The sequence below is a fragment of the Myotis myotis genome, unplaced genomic scaffold (genome assembly GCF_014108235.1).
Source record: "Myotis myotis isolate mMyoMyo1 unplaced genomic scaffold, mMyoMyo1.p scaffold_m19_p_6, whole genome shotgun sequence".
NCBI lineage: Eukaryota > Metazoa > Chordata > Mammalia > Chiroptera > Vespertilionidae > Myotis > Myotis myotis.
In genome coordinates, this window is record NW_023416368.1 from 39,212,774 (window position 1) to 39,233,497 (window position 20,724).

At 40.3% G+C, this 20,724-nt stretch overlaps 1 protein-coding gene across 16 annotated transcripts in view; it reads left to right on the plus strand.

The window, feature by feature from the left end:
* Positions 1-20,724, plus strand: part of KIAA1109 (KIAA1109 ortholog) — a 164,161-nt gene that overhangs the window by 76,569 nt on the left and 66,868 nt on the right. For all 16 annotated transcript variants that reach the window (XM_036313371.1, XM_036313370.1, XM_036313369.1 and 13 more), the window contains 13 exons: positions 979-1,176; positions 4,313-4,524; positions 6,828-6,979; positions 7,436-7,586; positions 7,750-7,902; positions 10,376-10,616; positions 12,434-12,576; positions 13,056-13,275; positions 13,724-13,882; positions 15,411-15,586; positions 16,592-16,767; positions 18,935-19,641; positions 20,313-20,558. In XM_036313371.1, the coding sequence (XP_036169264.1) occupies positions 979-1,176; positions 4,313-4,524; positions 6,828-6,979; positions 7,436-7,586; positions 7,750-7,902; positions 10,376-10,616; positions 12,434-12,576; positions 13,056-13,275; positions 13,724-13,882; positions 15,411-15,586; positions 16,592-16,767; positions 18,935-19,641; positions 20,313-20,558 (2,934 nt within the window). The remainder of the gene's footprint in view (positions 1-978; positions 1,177-4,312; positions 4,525-6,827; positions 6,980-7,435; positions 7,587-7,749; positions 7,903-10,375; positions 10,617-12,433; positions 12,577-13,055; positions 13,276-13,723; positions 13,883-15,410; positions 15,587-16,591; positions 16,768-18,934; positions 19,642-20,312; positions 20,559-20,724) is intronic.

The following is a 20,724-nucleotide window of genomic DNA, read 5'->3' on the forward strand; positions in this document are numbered from 1 at the left end:
GCCTGCGGACTCAAGGGTCCCAGGTTCGATTCTGGTCAAGGGCATGTACCTTGGTTGCAGGCACATCCCCAGTAGGGAGTGTGCAGGAGGCAGCTGATGGATGTTTCTCTCTCATGGATGTTTCTAACTCTCTATCCCTCTCCCTTCCTCTTTGTAAAAAATCAATAAAAAAATAATAATTTTAACAATAATAATTTTTAATGACTTGAAATTATCATGGTTACTGTTGCATAAAAATTGGGAACAAAGCTGGGTTTGTAAAATGATCTCTAAATAGCTAGAAGGAAACTTACTCCGAATGTAATAAGCCGGTCATCTATGGATGATAAATTTACCAGTGTTTTTTTTAAATCTTTTTTGTTACGTTTTTCTGTATTCATTAACTATAATCAGAGAAATTTTAAAAAGTAAGGTAAGAAGTAAGAAAAAAATGCCAGGAACTTGGGATGTTCATTTCTACATTGCATTTGGTAAGCAGTGAAATATTGCAATGACTGTGATGAATTGTAGTTATATAGAATATGTTAGCATAAAGCCATTTTTTAGTAAATGCTGTTATTGTATTAGAAAATAATGTTTTTTCTAAACCTGGATAATTAAAATAATTTTTATTTTATAAAATGATGAGAAAGTATTTAAAAATAGTGTATTATGAAGCTGAATTATGCAGAAGCTTTTTAGCTTTAGATTTTTAGAGTACCATGTAATCTTTCAGAAATGAATTCATTCTGCCTTTGGGCAATTATTTGTTAATTCTGGATTCATCTTCCCCCCCTTACTTCAATGTGATTCTGGCAATTTGTAAGCAGTACAAAGTTAGGCAGCATTATTTTTGAGTTGGTACATTTGTTTATTTTTCTTTTTGACTAAGATATCTTTTGGACGTAACCACTGTGCCAAATGTTTACATAGTTTGTTTTAAAAATATATAAAACCTCTATCTTTAAAAGTGGTGGTTTTGTTCTCTTTTGGTGATAGATATCGGCACCTGTGCCATCACTGCGATTCCCTTCGAGAAGTCCAAAGTCTTATTTACCCTGGAAGAGCTGGATGAGTTTACTTTTGTGGATGAGACTGACCAGCAAGCTATTCCGGATATAACTCGAATGGGTCCCAGCCAAGAAAAATGGGGTTGGATAATGTTTGAATGTGGACTTGAAAATTTAACCATAAAAGGTAGGTTTTTAAAAAATAATTCTGCGTAAGTGGGTACAGATTGGCCCCACGTTGCTGAAATACTTTACACTCATGACTTTCAATAGTCTGAATCAGCAAATTCAAGCTGAAAATGTGGTAGCTGGGATTATTTACCAGGGGTGGATGCCCCATCCCAATTCCTCCATTGTGTGATCCAAAACTAGCAGAGCATCTAGACATGTAAAAACCTCAGTGTCTGAGCAGAGCAGAGCATTCTTGGCTCAAGTCAAAGCCACCCAGCTTTTGAAAGCTTGTGTCTTTGGAAACTGGATCTTTGATTAGCAGAGCTTTACCATTTAGGATGAAGATATTTCAAATCCTTTATTCAGTGAGACAGAGTCTGACTTACAATTATGTGTGTTTTCTTATACGTTATTGAGTAATATATTAAAATATGAAGGCTGACTTGTGTATAAGACTTTTAGATTTAGTCCTATCCTATCTAATAAAAAACAAAAAGTGTAATTAACTGTACCTCCACTACGCTTCCCATTGGCTAATCAGCGCCATCCAAGATGGCAGCTAATTTGCATACTGCAGGCAGGGCGGGACAGCGGGAGCCACCATTGCCAGCCTCCATCCAGGCACCTGTGGGGCAGCCCCAGAAGCTGCCTGCCCGAGTCTGTGTACAGCCCGGGAAGCCTCCTGCCTGCCACCCGTGACCCGATCAGGTCCAGGGCTGCAGGCTGGCGCCCATGTGCAGCCGCAGAAGCCTCCTGCCCAAGCCTGTATACAGCCGTAGAAACCTCGGCCGGCGCCCTTGTGCAGCCGCAGAAGCTGCCTGCCCGCGTCCGTGTACAGCCCAGGAAGCCGCCTACCCGCAGCCCGTGACCCGATCGGGTCCAGGGCCGCAGGCTGGCTCCCGTGTGCAGCCCTGAAAGCCGCCTGCCCGCGTCTGTGTGCAGCCGCAGAAACCTCGGGCTGGGGCCTGTGTGCAGCCGCAGAATCCGCCTGCCTGCCGCATCCCACTATGATCCACTGAGTTATGAGGCCAGAGAGCAAGGAGAACTTCCGCCCCTGAGTCAAAGTGGGGAGTGGAGGACACGGCCTCTCCTCCTAAAGTCGCCAAAGGACAGGACCTAACCTAAGCCACATCCTCTGAGACAGCCCAGCAGGCACCACTGACCCTTCCTGCAGGCCGGGCCCCCCTTCCTTCCCCTGTCCCTGCACAGCTCCCATAGCTCCCCACTGGCTGAGTCAGGCACAACAGGTTTGCAGCCACAGGAGCGATTTAGCAGCTAATGAAAAATTCGAGAACGAACAAATGAAGCAGCTACTGCAGTGGGGAAAAGACATTCATCAAATTCTTTGTCTCTGAGAAACTGAGGCAGCCAGCACAGGCCCCTGCACAGGATGAGACTTCTGCTTCTAAAGAAACGTGCAGGGGTTAGAGGTGAGGGGGTGCTGCCTTTCCCTTCTCGGAGCTCTAGGAGGAGTCTGTGCTCCCCCTCCTGGTATTCTTAACACCCAGAGACCCCTCCCCAGTCCAGGCAGGAATGTTCCACGCTTACCGCCTCCACAAAGTAGAGAACAAAGAGGCATTTTTTGACTTCAAGCCTCTAAACCCGTGGTTCTCAACCTTGGCTGTACATTAGAATCACCTGGGAATCTTTTTAAAATCCTGATTTCTGGGCCTCATCCTCCGGCAATTCTGTTTCTTTGTTATGGGGTGGGGCCACAACATTAGTAACAAAGAAACAGAATTTCCAGAGGATGAGGCCCAGAAATCAGAATTTTAAAAAGATTCCCAGGTGATTCTAATGTGTAGTCAAGGTTGAGAATCACTGCTCTAAACAGACTTGACCACTGTGGGCAAAGACCTGCAGCTGAGAGGGGACAGGTTCTGGGTGTTGAGGTCCAGAGCGTGGAAGACCTCCTGGGGGAGCAGTGGATCTGGAAGCCTGTGTGCTGGGTCAGAGACACCCCTGCCTCCCACCCTCCCCTGACCTGCACATAGACGTGCCTGGACTGGGGTGAGGAGGAGAAGGAGGACTAGAGGGAAGGAACACTGAGTGTTTGTTGGTGGCCAAGTAAAAAGGACTGTGACCCTCCCCTCCCACTCCCTAAGGCAGCAGGAGACGGAGGGTCTGAGAGCAGCCACACAGCTTTGTGGCCGTGACCAAGGCACCAAGATGGTGTCCATGCAACGGGGCTGAGGAGGTGTCAGAGGACCTCACCCCAGAAAGCCCAATACCTCTTTATGTGAGAGAGAGAAGGTGGCAGGGAGGGAGGGAGAGAGTGAATTGGACTCAAGAGACCTCAAGGCCCAGATGAGGAGAATATACCAGGGATTAGCATGGACTTGAGCTCTGAGGTGAGGGTCAAGGGCACCTGGGTGGGGGCTAGCCCAGACAGAAGACTGAGGACCAGATGTTCTTGACCCTGCTCAGTTCTTTGGCACCTCTGCCTGCGATATAAAGTGTCTGACATGGAAATACAACTCCAGAGAAGGGGGTGAGGAACCTAAGTTAAATAATATTTTGTTTTTGTTTTTTCACTTGGCAGAATGGGGGCTGAAGTTGAAGTTAGGTTTGGTTACTAAACAATAAAGAAAGCAACATTTCTCGCACACCTGACTGTGTGGTCTGAGTTTGCTGCTGCCTATAAACAGAGAAAAAGTTGTAAAATGAAGTGCTAATCTCTAGGGTTTAGGTCAGACTGAGGAGTAGTGCCACTCAGCCAGAAGCTGGCTCATGGTGGGCCAGTTCAGAGGTGGTGGCAGGAGCCTCTCCCACCTCTGTGGCAGCACTAAGAATGTCCAACTAACAGTTTAGGCCCGATCCCTTGGGAGCCTAAGCCTTTAGTTGGACATCCCCTGAGGGTTCCCTGGCTGCCAGAAGGATGTCTGACTGCAAGCTTAAGCCTGATCCCCCGGGGAGTGGGCCTAAGTCAACAGGTGGACATCCCCCAAGGGGTCCTGGACTGCAAATGGGCGCAGGCCAGGCTGAGGGATGCACCCCCCTCTAGTATAATAATAATAGTAGTTGTATATTTATAGATAAGGGCAAGTTTTGGTGAGAATAAAAGGGATCTTTGTGAGATTTTAATTTTTATCAGTAGAGTACATCACTGAGATACCGAGTGTTTTAATAAATACATTCTCATATTTATATAGGAGGAAGGCAGTCCGGTGCTGTTTTGTATAATACTTTTGGAACGATGGGCAAAGCTAGTGTCACAGAAGGGGGTGGAGTGCTGACATCCAATAATTCTTCTGATTCTCCGACCGGCAGTGGCTATAACACCGACGTCTCTGATGATAATCTTCCTTGTGACCGAACAAGCCCTTCTTCAGACTTAAATGGAAATTCTGTTTCCGATGAGCAGGTTGGTAATAATGCTTTGGAAACATGAGCAGGTTTCTAATAATAATGCTTTGGAAACATAACATAGAAAATGACGTACCAACTCAAAATTAACTTCTGAAGTATATTTGCTTGTCTTTTTGTAGTTTGGATTTTGCTTAAGTCAGGCATTTTGATGATTACACGTCTACTAGAGCAGCGGTTCTCAACCTGTGGGTCGCGACCCCTTTGGGGGTCAAACGACCCTTTCACAGGGGTCGCCTAAGACCATCGGAAAACACATATATAATTACATATTGTTTTTGTGATTAATCACTATGCTTTAATTATGTTCAATTTGTAACAATGAAAATGGGGGTCACCACAACATGAGGAACTGTATTAAAGGGTTGTGGCATTAGGAAAGTTGAGAACCACTGTACTAGAGTATAATTTTTGTAGGCACCAATGCCTAAATATGTTTATATCTATCATAGTACCTAGCATAATACTGTGTTCATATTAGGCACTTAAAATATCTGCTGAATTAATGAATTAATAGAATTTCAAAAAAGCAGGCTTTGTTTTTATATTGTTTGAATGATTTTAGCAGAATCGCTTTTTAAATAATTAGTTTTGTTACTGGTAATATTTCATTAAGTTCTTAATATTTTTGTCAATATCTGCCAGTTTCATTTAGGGTCCTGAAGAATACCTTCAGTGTCACTCATTTATTTTTATTAGGGTAGAATTTCATAGTGATGAGTATAGGAACAGCAATAATGAAAATATTTAAAATTCTAGATTTCTAAAGAGTTGTGTCACTGATTGGTGACCTGGGGCAAATTATTTTCCCTTTCCCGAGTTTCTTCATCTGTAAAGGAGTATTGTAAGGACATTGCTCTTCTAAAGTTGTGAAGATTGGAGGAGACAGTACACAGGAAAGGCTTAACTCAGTGTCTATCACACAGTGAGAACTTGGTAATGTATGTGTACTATATGTTACATAGACTCCTAATGGAATCTGAGGCAGCTTTATCTTGAAATACTTAAATATTTCTGCAGCCAGCAATTTTTTTTTTATATTTTATTGATTTTTTACAGAGAGAAAGGGAGAGGGATAGAGAGTTAGAAACATCGATGAGAGAGAAACATCGACCAGCCGCCTCCTGCACAACTCCTACTGGGGATGTGCCCGCAACCAAGGTACATGCCCTTGACCGGAATCGAACCTGGGACCCTTCAGTCCACAGGCCGACGCTCTATTCACTGAGCCAAACCGGTTTGGCAAGCCAGCAATTTTAATAAAAATACCAGGTGTGGGGTAAATAGCTTCTCATCAGTTCAGATCAGGTTTTAATGCCACATTTACAGAAAAATATTAGATTTTATTTTTTTAAATCTTTATTGTTGAAAGTATTACATAGGTCCTCTTTTTCCCCCCATTAACCTCTTCCAACCCTCTTCCATACCTTCCTCCCCCAGACCCTCACCACCCCATTGTCTGTGCCCACGGGTTATGCATATATGCATACAAGTTCATTGGTTGATCTCTTCCCACCCACCTTCCCCTGGCTTCCCTCTGAGGTTCAACAGTCTTTTCAAGCTTCTATGTCTCTGGGTCTATTTTTGATCCTCAATTTATTTGGTTCATTAGATTCCACATATGAGTGAGATCATGTGGTACTTACCTTTCTCTGACTGGCTTATTTCAGAATGGCATGGATTTTAGAAATGCAAATTACAGAGTGCGGACTTATATGTAGTGCCTGCTGACTTTAAAATCACTGGGGCCTATAGTTCACATTGTTCTGTAACACTTAGGACTCACAGGTGTTTTGTGTGTATTCTTCATTCCTTAATCACCACCATTTTCATCAAGAAAATGCCAGTCTTTTCTTTATCTTGACCAATGCTATCTAAAAGTGAATCCAGAGACTTTAAGTAGATGTAAAAGGCAGGAGACTTTTTTTTTTTAATATCATGCTTCTTACCTGCCTTTATTTTGAAGGGTGGTGATTACACATCTAAAAGATACTCCCATTTCTCAATATAGCTTTAGATAATAGCATGTAAGATAACATAAGAATTTTTTGTAGAGTGTTATTTATTTGAAAATGTGTTACAATAGTATTTATTATGGCTCTTTATTTGGAAGTTTGAAATATTCTGTTAAATGCAAAAGGAAATTGATTGCAATAGGAAGCAGAAGACCTTAATTCTACCACCCACTTTGCTCAAGAGTTGTGTGGTTTCTAGCAAGTTACCTCTTTCTCTCACTTTCCTCATCTAGAAAAAATAACTTAATGCCCCTAAACAAAAAGTTTTGGTTGTTCTATTATTTAGGATGAAGGAGTTGAATCTGATGATTTGAAGAAAGATGTGCCTCTTATGCCGCCACCCCCCGATTCCTGCAGCATGAAGCTGACCATCCAGGAGATTTGGTTTAGTTTTGCAGCTCCCACCAACGTGAGGTCTCCCACTCATGCATTTTCTAGGTAAAAAGTCTGAAAAGTGTACTACTGTCGCTTGGTGTTTCTTTATTTAAATGGCATGCAGTTCTGTTTCATGCATGTTTTGAATTACTTTTTGGATATATCTAATATGAGGGCTGCCACCTCTTCCCCATCTTTCCTACCTCAGACTCTCTGTTGACCTTATTGTCAGCTTGTTTGACCATTTTTCTTTTCTAGGACTTAGTTTTACTTTCACATGTTACCCTGCCATTAACTTATTTTTTTCACCTCTAATAAGCTTTTTAATATTTTTTCTTTTCTATTATCTGTTCTCCAAATATCATGAATTATGAAGTTATATCTTCATAATTTATCTGGTGGTCAAAAGGAAAAGTAATTTTCCTAAATAAAATAGCTGCTAAGAACAGTAGAGATGGAAGATCATTTGAAATAAAATCTTGACACTCGTTTTTATAATTTTCTAAAATAAATCTGAAGGCAGCTAAACCTCTTAAGCACTGCGACCCCCGCGGTGGGTGCGTGGCTCGTTCCCGTTGACCAGCTCAAGTCGTCCTTGAACAAATTGGAAACAGAGGGAACGCTGAGACTCTGTGCTGTGATGGGATGCATCATGACTGAAGCGCTAGAGGTAAGTCTTCAATACATGGAGATACAGAATTTATTGAAGACGATCCTGACCATTTATCATTGTTGGGAAACATCTAACTTGTGAGTACTTAGTGACTGGATGTCTTTCATTTGTACTATCTTTAATACATCATTGTAAGCCTATTATCTTTGCTTTGTTTCAGAATAAAAGTATGCATTTTCCCCTAAGAAGTAAATACAACAGACTTACAAAACTGGCTCGCTTTCTCCAAGAAAACCCTTCTTGTTTACTGTGTAATATACTCCACCACTACCTGCACCAGGCAAATTATTCCATCATCGAGGATGCTACAATGGTGAGTGACTGAAACCATGTGTTAGCTCTGAAGTAGCCTCTGTTCTGTTGAGGAACCATTGACCTGCAGGATTTGAGATGCATATGGGAAATCCAGAGGAGAAATATGGTTAGAAATACAGGCTCATAGACAACAGCAGGCTCAGATTAATGATTTGGGAGTTGACAACATGAAGGTGTTAAAAGCTGTTGACGTGGATGAGACTTCTAGGGATGGAGGGTTGAGTAAGAACCTGGTCAAGGATGGATCCCAGAAGAATACCAGTATTAACACATTGCGTACCGCATAGAAATCTCTAAGCCAGCCGTGGGCAAACTACAGCCCGCAGGCCGGATCTGGCCCGTTTGAAATGAATAAAACTAAAAAAAAATAAGACCGTACCCTTTTATGTAATGATGTTTACTTTGAATTTATATTAGTTCACACAAACACTCCATCCATGCTTTTGTTCTGGCCCTCTGGTCCAGTTTAAGAACCCATTGTGGCCCTCGAGTCAGAAAGTTTGCCCACCCCCTAAGCCATACGCCAAGCGCCAGTAACTTGAGGACGAAGACTATTCGAATGACCAGAATACAATGTAACTGCAATGCTTTATGGGTTCGTGCAATTATATAGTTTTTTGTAGATTGACCTGCACGGTTTCCACCAATGAGATCGCTTCATTCGATGTGGACTCTGCCGGGCCAGCACGGCCAAGGGTGTCTCTGAGTGGGGGGGTGAAAGGATTAAGGAAAGACAGACAAGAGAATAATAGCTGGGACTCGGTAGGACGCTGCTCCCTGAAGAGGAGACAACGCCAGTGCCCACAAGCCGTGTCTTTATTTTATAGCAGATGCCACGAGGCAAAGTAGGGGTGTGATCATGTTGTTTACAGCATTCTCGTGAGTCTCAACCTCACTTAACTACATGCACCCGAACTCTATCACAAGGCATGTGGGGCTACATGTTCGGACCATAGGTTCAAGCTTACAATCACAGCCGTTGGCTATGATTGTGCTGGGAGGGCCCTGCCCTCCAGCGGGGACTTGCACGTGGCAGTGAGAGGACCCTGTCCTTTCATTAGTCCGAGGCTTGAACTTGGCCAAAACACTGTAACCGCGCCCCACAGTGGACAAGACAGTGTGTTGGCATCTAAGGTCCATAACGGCGCGTGAAACACGAGAAAACTCGTGAGCGGTACACAATGTGTTAAATAGGTGGGGAAGGTGGATGGAGGTACACAGAGTGCTGAGGAGGGAAAGGAGAGCCAGGAAAGAATGTCTGGAAGCCAAAGTATAGTGAGTTGCAAGTAAGAGAGTAATCACTAGAGTCAAATATCATAGCAATGTTTAATAAAATAAGGACTCATTTGTGATGGGGGGATATTATGTAATTGTACAAAATAAATATACTATCTCTACCCCATTGAAAAGCACTTCAGAAGGTGACACATACCTAGGGGTGTAGAACTGGAGGAGCTTCCTTCTCCTCGCCAAGCTCTGGTCAATAGAGAATACATGGGAATCTGAAGCCAAATTAGTGGTCAATGTATCCATATTGGTAATGGCCAGTCAAGCTCCTATTTACCTCCAATGCCAGAATCTCCAATAAGTCATGGATATAAAAAAGGTACTTGGCCTGAGGCTGGTAGAGTTTCTAGTTTCTACTGCCACCTGAGAGTTGAGGACTGGGAGTCCCCAATGTGAGACTAATTTACCCATGGTGCCGTAGGCAGAGACGGGAACAGAGAGAATGACTGCATTTCCATGGGTGCTCTGCCCAGGTATGCTTTCCATTAAGACGAAGGACCACTTGAGCCTGGGAATGAAAGGGCAGATGCAGAAAGTAAATGAGGTTCTTCTAATACAGGGAATCGTAGGAAAGGGGATGGAGAGGAGTTGGATATTTTCTCCTCAGGCTAAGGCTCTAATAGGAAAAAGAGCCAAGTTTTCTTTCTTACAATCATAACCATGTGAAATCAAATATATTCTAAATTTTATCATTGTTAACAATACATTTAACTTTCAAAGCAGTTTCAAATCCAGCTACATCCAGCATTTACCTATAGAAATTTATTATTTTTAGTTCTAAAAATAATCTCTGGAGGGAATAATTTCATTCCCTTTTTGCTTAATGAATATCCCAGGTTGTTCAAAATACATTTGATTCTTCAATTGGCAAAAGATAAAGTGGATTGAATGCTTCTTCAGAAGAACCCCAGTCTTATACCTGCATTTAGTCTTATTTCCCTGGAGCTGCTGTGCTGTTCATGATAGGAGAAGCAACCTTGTGTTTAGAGATTGAGTTCTGTTGTCAGCTTGAAACACTGACTTTCTTGTGTAACCTTGGACAAATTACTTAACATATAAATTCTGGTTTCCTCATTTCCCAGTGGGGGTTATGAGAGTTAAATGAATAAATATATGCAAAGCACTTAAATGGTAACTGTTATTATATAGTAAGGTGACTTCTAACGACATCATTGTTGTTACAGGGTGATGGACTTCCTGCCTTGGTAACCTTAAAGAAAGGGTTAGTTGCCCTGGCAAGGCAGTGGATGAAGTTCATTGTGGTGACACCAACCTTTAAAGGAGTCAACTTACATCGGCCAACTCAGCCCTTGAAGCCCCAAGCAGCTGTGGACCATGAACACGAAGATGGCTTTGGGCTGGACAATGGAGGTGGTCTTCAAAGTGATACCAGTGCTGATGGAGCAGAATTTGAATTTGATGCAGGTAATTTTGTAAATATTTTAGCTAGTTATTATGCACTTGGTAACCTAGTACATGTGATAATTTTAATGATTTGTGTCCCAAATTTGATATTTCTATTGTCATGGTTTAATTATATAAGTATGGTTTGTATTAGTCCAAATAAATGGTAATAATGTTGGAATCTCATACAGATTTGATTCTCAAGTTTAATATTGTGAAATATAGTAGACTTCTTCTCCTAACCTATCCAGTCTAAACAACAGATATCTTTGTATAACTAGAGTATTTTGAGTTAATCACATTAACCTCTATTTAAAAATTATATCTATCTCTTTATCATCTTGCCCTGTGCCTTTATTTTATTATTTTTTTTATATTTAAAGAATAGATATTTATGTTTGATATTGAGGTACTCACTGAATAAGGTAAAAATAAATTACAGTGGTTGATAAATAACTGTGGTATGATAACTAATCAACCTCTGGGTCACTGCTTAATTTAGAAAGCATAGTCTTCTAAATATGATCTCAAAAACCTCAGCAACACATAATACCACAGTAATTACAGTAAATGTGTACATTGCAGTGAGAAAGAAGGTCTTCTCAAAGTGATCTGGCACCATGCATTTTATAATAGTAAACTTTCCCACCAGAGATGTCACGCCTCTCTACTTGTCCTGTGCCTTTAAAGGAGCCTTTGAATTTTACTCAGTGCTTGTTCAGATCTGAGTTTATGCAATATTTGGAGGCCTGTACTCAGTCTCAGATTCTGAGAGCCTGATGGCTGTGCCAGAACACAGGCAGTACCCCTGTGTTTCACAGTGTATAGGTGGGGCACACGGGGGTAGGAGGGTGTCACAGCTCTTTGTATGGAAAATTAATAATGCAGGCATAAACTCCATGTTTCACATACAACTGTAAACTGACTTTTGCCCCACCCTATACATACTTTAATGCTTTTTCAAAGTTTAATTATTATTATTATGAAATGTACCATGCACTGCAATTTATCTTAGGATAATTTGAAAAAATATTAGAAGTACCATGGGCAAAGAAAGCAGTCTTAAAATTAGAGCTTTCAGAACATCTATATATATAAAAGGCTAATATGCAAATTGTCCCCTCGGGAGATTGACCGGGAGACCAGGAGTTCGATTGCTCCTATGATGTGCGCTGACCACCAGGGGGTGGCGCAGAACAAAGGAAGGCCCCAGCTGGCAGCCAGCAGCCAGGGAAGGAAGGCCCTGGCCAGCAGCCGGAAGGCCCCAATGGCCCTGATCGCAAGCCAGGCCTAGGGACCCTACTGTGTACAAATTTTGTGCACTGAGCCTCTAGTTGCTATATAATCCTTTACCCAGTTTTTCTTTTTGGTTTTCAAACATTTTTAAATTATATTTAAGAAATGAATGTTTTATGAGTAATAGGCTGGATTTTATTATTTATTTTGATAAATTTCAAGTCTGTACAAAAGTTGAAAGAATAGTGTAGTAACTATCCCTTTTAATTAATTATCTACAAATGCCTGTGTTAATCTGTGAAAATTCTGTGCTCTCTTGAGCTGAGTTGAATTGGTTTTTGGTCTCTTACCATTGGGTGGCATATTTGAGATTGAATAGAAGCTGTTTATTCCTTTTTTGAGACTTAGTGAGAAGATTGGGGTTGGAAGAGTAACATAAAAATTTAAAAAGGAGTGAATATTACAGAAGATTCCACAATGAACTTGTCAAGGAGTATCTACGGCTGAGAGTAGGGGCACCACCAGGAACACTGGAGTTGTTGCTTAAGGAGCATGTCTGACAATCTGCAGCCCTTTTCACTTACTCTTTTCACTGATTTCAGCCACAGTCAGTGAGCACACGATGCTGCTGGAAGGAACAGCCAGCCGACCTCCCCCCAGCGGCTCTGGGCCTGTGACTGGCGCTGAGATAATGAGGAAACTCTCCAAGACTCACACCCACAGTGACTCTGCATTAAAGATAAAGGTTCATTATTACTGTTTTTAGTTAGTGTTAGTTAGACTTGCAGAGAATACCTAACTTTTGCCATCTCAAATTCACCTATTAGGTATCCACCCTAAAGATTTAAATTTAGTAAAAGTAGTATTTTTATATTGAAATTAACTTTATATTGATTAGTAACTTTTAGTGTGCACATTTCTTTGAAAATTATATCATCAGTAGTAATTAATATTGAATAAGGACTACTTTAACTACCAGGCCTTAGGGCTCTCTTTTAAATTTATTGAATATTCATAAAATACAATATTGAGAATATTGATCATCTTATAATTGTGCATGATCAATATACAGTTTGAGTGAAGCTGTTTTATGTTTTCAGTGATGTTGTCTTGTTTGGTATTGAGTGAACCGTAGTAAGCAGTAATGGCAAGGGTAACAGCAGTTGTAGTTCTTAGCCATCACGTTTGTGTGTGTAAGGAAGAGCCTGTGTGGTTTCTCTGCAGGGCATCCACCCATACCACTCCCTGAGCTACACCAGTGGAGACACCGCCACGGATTCTCCAGTGCATGTAGGCCGCGTTGGGATGCCAGTGAAGGAGAGTCCACGGAAGGAGAGCCTGCTCAGCTACCTGACCGGGAGCTTTCCAAGCTTGCACAACCTCCTGGAGGGCACTCCTCAAAGGAGCAGTGCAGCTGTGAAAAGTAACTCCCTGACAAGAACAGGTGTGGCCTTGGTTTTGACAATTACAAGTTTACTTCTGTGGGAGAATTAAAAAAAAAAAAAGGTTTAAGATTTTTAGATATATACTTTGGATGCATAACTAATCTTTCATATTGCAACTTATCTCTGAGAGAGTATTTTGGGAAACTTCTCTTTGTAACAGGTTAGTATTTTCTTGCCCTTAGTTTGCATTTTTAAATTGTAGCATTTGACAGCCAAGGTGTGATGTGGGTTGATGTCTAAACCAGACAAAAAATGAATTTTTCCGTGGTATAATAAATAAGTTAGTTATTAGTGCCTCAATATCTAAATACCAATGTCATACTATGAATTTGAAAACATCTGCATATATAGGTATTTTAATGTGACTTTTCAAAAAAATTACATAAATCACATTTTCTTCTCCTAAGTACATAAGTAATATTATACTCAGTAAAACTTTATTTTCAGGAAATACAGTGGCTACAGATATGTTATCTGAACACCCCTTGCTATCTGAGCCATCATCGGTGAGTTTCTATAACTGGATGTCCAATGCGGTGGGTAATCGAGGAAGCGTGGTGCAGGAATCTCCTGTCACAAAGTCAGGGCACAACAGTCTTCCAACAGGTATGGACTTGTCACATTATTTTGCTTAACCATCTAAGGGGCACCTGTAAAGTTATTGCAAAATCCTGTTTTTCAGAGAATGATTAAAAAAATCTCAAATGCTTAAGTATTGTTTTAGTTGAAATTGACCCATTTATGAACTGCCTTTGATAATTTAGCAGCTGAGGGAGTCATAAGCAGTCACTCAATGTTTCTGTGAAAAGTCAAACGCGAGAGCGTCTATAATTTAAATAATTTAAAACTTCCATTTAATGTGGCTGGCTTAATTTCAAAACACCAAAAGGAGGTAAATAAAAAATACAGTGTATAATTATAACATCGTATACTTACAACACAGAAAGTATTTTCAGTTTATCCAGATTTCTCTGGGACATAATAACTCGCATTCTTATGCTCTTTGTGGTTACTTAAATATTTAATTAAATCTAAGGGAGTACTAAGAAGAATAAAGTAAGGTTCTTGCCCTCAAGGAGAGAAACAAATCGGGGCAATTTATTAATTTTTAAAAGAATATGTATAAGTAGCAAGAAGACTAGTAGGGAATTCACAAGGAAGGATTGGTGGCTATTTCCTGAAGTAAAAGTGGAGTCATCTCTCCTCTTGTATTTTGTGTGTGTGTGTGTGTGTGTTCAAATTTACTAGACATATGTTTGTTTGTTTTTTAGTAAACAATTTTTAAGAGAAAGAATATGTGAGGTAGCCTTTTATTCTAGTCATCGAAGGCAGCTAAAATTAATCTGTGTAACAGCTATTGGGATATCTAGTAAATTCTATTCAGACAGAAAATACGAAATTATGAGAAGTGGTTGACACATGACTACTTAGTCATTTTTCTTGCTGGTGTGTGGACCATTTTTGAACCTGGAGTGAAGTGGTGAGCAGGTGATGAATTCTAACTGCACCTTAGTCCTCAGCGTCAGCCTTAGCTGAAGAAGATGGAAGAATGTGTTTGCCCGGCTGTCAGCACTTTGCTGGGGCTGGTTTCCCTGTTGCACAGAGTTTAAGTTTCAGGAGAGCCAGAAAGGAACATTTCCTGTCTATCAGAGGCCCTTTGTCTGGAGGTTAAAAAGAAAGGGAGGAAGAGGAAAGAAAGTGCCAATTATTGTTGTTCCACCTTGGGGAAGGTCATTGGGAGGAAGTTTGTATGTGCTACTTGGGACATGATAGTCCGCCTCCTGTCGCTACTTTCTGTGGCCCAGCTGCTTTCTGCACCTCTGCTTCTGGGTGTCCAGCTGAGGGGTTGGTAGAGGCTCTTCCAGATGTAGAAGTCTATATATTCTGGGCTGGCTGGCTGTCATGAAGACTTCATGTATGAGGACAACGGATATTTTCTAAAAATTTAGTTTAATTTCACTTTTTATTAATCACATCTGTAAAATAACCTAAAAGTGCTATTTTTTTCCTCTTTAATTTAAATGGTCTGGTAATACTGTTCCATACAGGCTTTGTAAGTTTACTTTGCCGTGCCCCTTTATGCCTTTTATTTTCCAATACTTTAGATTTCATTCTTGAACATTTTTCCTGTTAGGTGTTGCGCCCAATCTTCCCACAATACCCTCAGCCTCAGATTTCAACACCGTCTTGTCTAGTGACCAGAACACTCTGGATGGGACCCCTTCTCAGCACAGTATGAGTCAGGATGATGTGGCAGGTGTAGAAGAAGCCAACCAAGGTTTTCCTGCGGTTCAGCTGGCTGACGCCCAGGTGAGCCAGCCTGTTCCTCCCAGTTGTTGAAATCCTCTTAGGCAACACTGAGCAGCTGGAGCATCTCTAATTCACCTTGGAATTTAGTGAAAACCTTTGTTCTGTGCTTGTCTACCAAAGCCTTCATGCAAAAAAGGAGGAGCTTTCAAAAAGGACATGGGCTAATTAAGCATCTATAGCAGTGATGGCGAATCTTTTGAGCTCGGCCTGTCAGCATTTTGAAAAACCCTAACTTAACTCTGGTGCCGTGTCACATATAGAAATTTTTTGATATTTGCAACCATAGTAAAACAAAGACTTATATTTTTGATATTTATTTTATATATTTAAATGCCATTTAACAAAGAAAAATCAACCAAAAAAATGAGTTCAGAGGTGACACGCGTGTCATAGGTTCGCCATCACTGACCTATAGTCATTAAACAGAAGAGTGGCGTAGTTGTTTATCTCATATGATAACGTTATTTGGAGATATAGATTGGCTAAATATCATGACTAGAAAGATAAATTTAATCATACCCTATTGTGTTCAAAGCTATGATAAGACTTTTTTTGAATGAGCAGTAGGGAGCCATTGAAGATTTTAGAGCAGAAAAATAATGTGACAAGAACTAGACATGGGTAGCAATGTGCTAAATGGATTGAATTAGAGAAACAAGGTGAAAAGATGAGTTACTGAAACAGTTCACATGTGGTAATGAGCTTAGATGGCTGTGGCTTTGATAAGGTAAAGAAGAAATATTATGAAAGTCTTATTTAATGGCTTAAATATGGAGAGTACAAAGCAAAATCTTTGAAATCTTTTTAGTTCCTCAAGTGAACAGAGGCAAGTGGGAGAGTGGGCCACAGGCATTAACAGGTTAAGTATAATTAGATTATATTTATTACAGAAGACCTTTTTGTGTTTCACCCTACACACATGAACTGGGTTAGGATAAGAAAAAACGCTGCAGTAAATGATGAATTATATAAATTGCACCAATATGAATGTGTTATGTCTTTTAGGTTGTTTTCAAGCCTCTTCTGAGTCACACAGGGATTCAGTCCCAGGATGCGATGCCACTGTGCTACCGCATGTACTTTGGCGAACACCTTTCATTTTCAGGGACACTGGACTGTCTCCGAGCAGATATCGTGGACTCAGACACAGCCAAGGAGAGAAAAAGCAAAAGGGCAAGAAGGTGTCTTGTGTTATTGTTGTTTTCATGTAAAATTTTGTACTAGGGTAGTAATACCTGTTTGTTTTTAACTTTGCTTCCTTCTCATGGTAATGAGAAATTAATTTTAGTATCTTAATGAGAAGACAATTTCCATTTAACCAAAATAATATCCACATTAACAGGTTATGAGGCCTGTTTTTAGGCCTCTTTTTGAACCATGTTAGCACATCCATGAGAGTGAGCCACATACATGTGGTGATGTAGACACGTAGAATTTATTTACTGTTGCTCTAGTTAAATTTTTATGATCTTATGGATTTTAATTTTGTACTTTTATTTAGAATTTATTCCTGGTCTCCTTTCTGAGTTGACTTGTCGCAGGTGGTATTTTCTGTTAGGAACAGAATAGAGGTCATACAGAGGCTAGCCATCAGAAAAAAAGACACAGGAATGCCAAATGTAGAGTGGAGAGAGTTAAGAATCATCTTTTACTATCATTCTTTATTGTCATGGATAGTTCTTCAGTTTCTTCACTGTTTGTATAGGAAGTAATATGCCTACTAATAAGATTTGTCTAATATTTTGAGAACTTGAATTTTACTTTGGGTATATCTTGCTAAAGTGTATGGGAATAATAGAATATGGACATACGTAGCCTTTCTGATATGAGGTTGTTTGTGACATGATTGGTTTCATCCAATTTGTGCTTTTGCAAGGTAAAATGAAAGCAAAATGCACATGTATCTAACATAGAGCTAAGTGAAATATATTTTTCATTTGAAATACTCTACTTAAAATTTTAAATAATTTAACAAAATTGGCTTTAAAAATTTCATGACAATTCTGTGTAGATAAATAGAGCCTTCTTTTAGTTTGTTTTAGGTTTAACTATTCGAGGATTTTCTAATGACACAGGAACGTGGCAATTACAGTCTTTTCTTTTAAGAAAGTCCTTGCTTTTCACATTGTGTGGTACCAAGCAATGACTATTCAAGCTAAAAACCTTAATGATTATTAGGATTACTTTTCTTTTTTGATCTTACAAAATGTCAAAAAATTAAAATCTTTCTTACTGTTTATTATAAATATATAGAAAATGATAAATATAGTAAAACTAATATTTAGTACATTGTAATTGAGAATATTTTGAAATTAAATTTCCTTCTGTAAAACTCATCAAAGGGTGGTTTGAATAGTTCTTGCCTTCTTGTCATGTGACTCACAATAAAGAATGAGCATCTTTTCTGTGCCTTGGCAAAATGTCCTACTTCACTAAGTATTGACCAGTTTCCAACATTTTATCCTTTGCATTTTAATGTATGTAGCATTGTCACAAGTTCCTTTTACTGTGTATTTTTTTTTTGCCAGAATCACTTCCTCCTGGTTGCCCTCATCCTTTTTGTTGCAACCAGTTTCCTCTTCATGCCAATAAGAGTGACTTCCCTGCGCTCCTTTGGCTGCATATCTAGTTTCTAGAACAGCAAAGTGGCAACATCTCCATGGTCAGCTGTTTCTTCTGTAGCTCCATTTACATTTAACTGAATTTCACTACCAGCCTTATAATTTTTTTTTGTTTTATTGCTGCATTTTTATCCTTGCTGTACAATTCCCTGTTCGATTATCATAATCTTTTTTTTTTTTTTTTTTTTTTTTTTAATGTCACAAGGAGGCAACACACTATATGCTTCCCTGTCTGGGTGTGAATGCATAACAAATGTTCATTGACCAATCACTGACAGACTTTGACAAAGTGATATGATTGGTCACTGATCACGATGCCGGTCCGTTATTTATGTAGTGACTCATGCACTGAAGAGCTAGCAGCAAGTTTGTGCTTTATGCAATTGTTCACAGTAAATTTTGAACCATGTTGTTAGGGAGCTGGTGTTATTTAAACTATGATAACAAATCCCTTCACATTGGAATCATCAGTGTGGTGTAACATCGTTGGCAAGAAAAATTGTTTTATCTCTTCACTGAAATCATTAACATAAGGCTAATTTTGACTAGTCAACTTATAAAAAGTTGACTTAGTGAAAAAAGTAAACTACTTGATTTCATGCTGAAAAGTATTTAAATGACTTATAAACATATTATCTTGGAGATTATTTTGCTAATAAATTAATAAAGATTATACAGTCTAGAAAAGAGGAAATAAAAACCTTGTCATTTATTTTCACATTTTTAGGCAAGGCCATGTAAATCTTCCTCCACTTGAGTTCAAACCGGCATTAATGTTGGAAACCTTTAGCATCAGTGCAGTCATGATGGAAAAGTCTGTGTGCACCCCTCAGAACTCCACCAATGCTCTTTCTTTCCATGATCTTAACAAGCGTTACTACAATACCTTCCACTGCAACTTCACCATTTCCTGTCAGTCTATAAGCCAGCACGTGGACATGGCTTTGGTTCGTCTCATTCATCAGTTCAGTACAATGATAGATGACATCAAAGCGACTCAGACTGACATTAAATTGAGCAGATACACAGCTGGATCAGCTTCACCAACACCTACCTTTAGAACCAGAAAACATCGGGATTTCCGCTCCTCTGACTTCAGCCGCAGTTCCAGAGGAAGTCTTAACGGTGGCACCAGAGTAAATAATGCAAAGAACAAACGGACCAACCCTGAGAATAACAAAAAGGAATCTCGAAACAAAAACTCATTGGGAAGATCCGAGAGAAGAACCTCCAAAGTGTCTAGGAAAGGCTCCAAGGACGTGGTGGATCACATGGCGATCCCCATGGATGACTCTGACTCCATTACCGTGTCAGAGCAGAGTGAACCCTCTGCCGAGTGCTGGCAGAACATGTACAAACTGCTGAACTTCTATTCTCTCATCTCTGATCCAACAGGAATACTGGAAAAATCTTCAGATGCATTTGGACCAGCAGGTAATGGATGTTTCATATTTTTTAAATTGCTGTTTAGAATTGCAGACATACTAAGAAAGGCTTTAGGTTGTTCATGATGTTTTCTTTTTTTGTTTTGTTAATCCTCACTCGAGGATATTTCTCCATTGATCTTTTAGAGAGAGTGGAAGAGAGAGGGAAAGACAGAGAGGAACATCCATGTGAGAGAGACACATCCATTGGTTGCCTCCTGCACGTGCCCTGACCAGGGCCTGGGCCAGGGAGGAGCCTGCAACCAAGGTACATGGCCCTGATTAGAATCAAACCCGGGACTCTTTGGTCTCCAGGCTGATGCTCTATCACTGAGCCAAACTGGCTAGGGCTCATGAGGTTTTTTTCATGTGATGAGTGGATAATTGAGATGCACAGCAGTTGGCAGTCAGGAGAGAATAGTCATGTGGTCAGAACTCCTGTGCCCCATTTCCCACTCTCTCTAACCTTGTGCAAGGTGCTCCGGTAGAGCCCCACACACCTGCAGTCAATGACTGTTTGCTTTCAGTGTGGCCACGGGAAGATGTAGAAATACTTTAAAAGTCATTTTGATAGGGAAGAGGAGGAGGAGAGCTGGTCAGGAAAAGGAAGGAAAGAGAAATAAGTGTCCTTTCATTCCAGTTTTCATGTCTAAACTTGTGTGTTTCTGTTTACTTATGAAGGCGTTCGGAGCCCGACAGAGCCAACCTGTAAAGTGGTGTTTGAGAATGAACAGGACAATAACAGTGTGACAAAAACGCAGAGGAAGCGCAGCTTGGTGACAGCGGAGCCCCAGCACGTCACCCTGATTGTGTTCGGGATCGGCATGGTGAACCGCACACACCTGGAGGCGGACATCGGTGGGCTCACAATGGAGTCTGAGCTGAAGAGGATTCATGGCAGCTTCACACTGAAGGAGAAGATGAAAGGTATGGCACATTCCCATATTGCTGATGCTTTTCTGAGAACTGACTCCATCTCCCCAATTCCTGCTTGGCAGTTCTAGAAAACCAAACTTCCAGGTAGATCAGAGAGCTAATTTATGTAGTTTCTTTTTCCTATTTTTGTTTTATAAAAATTTCCAATTGTTCTGCA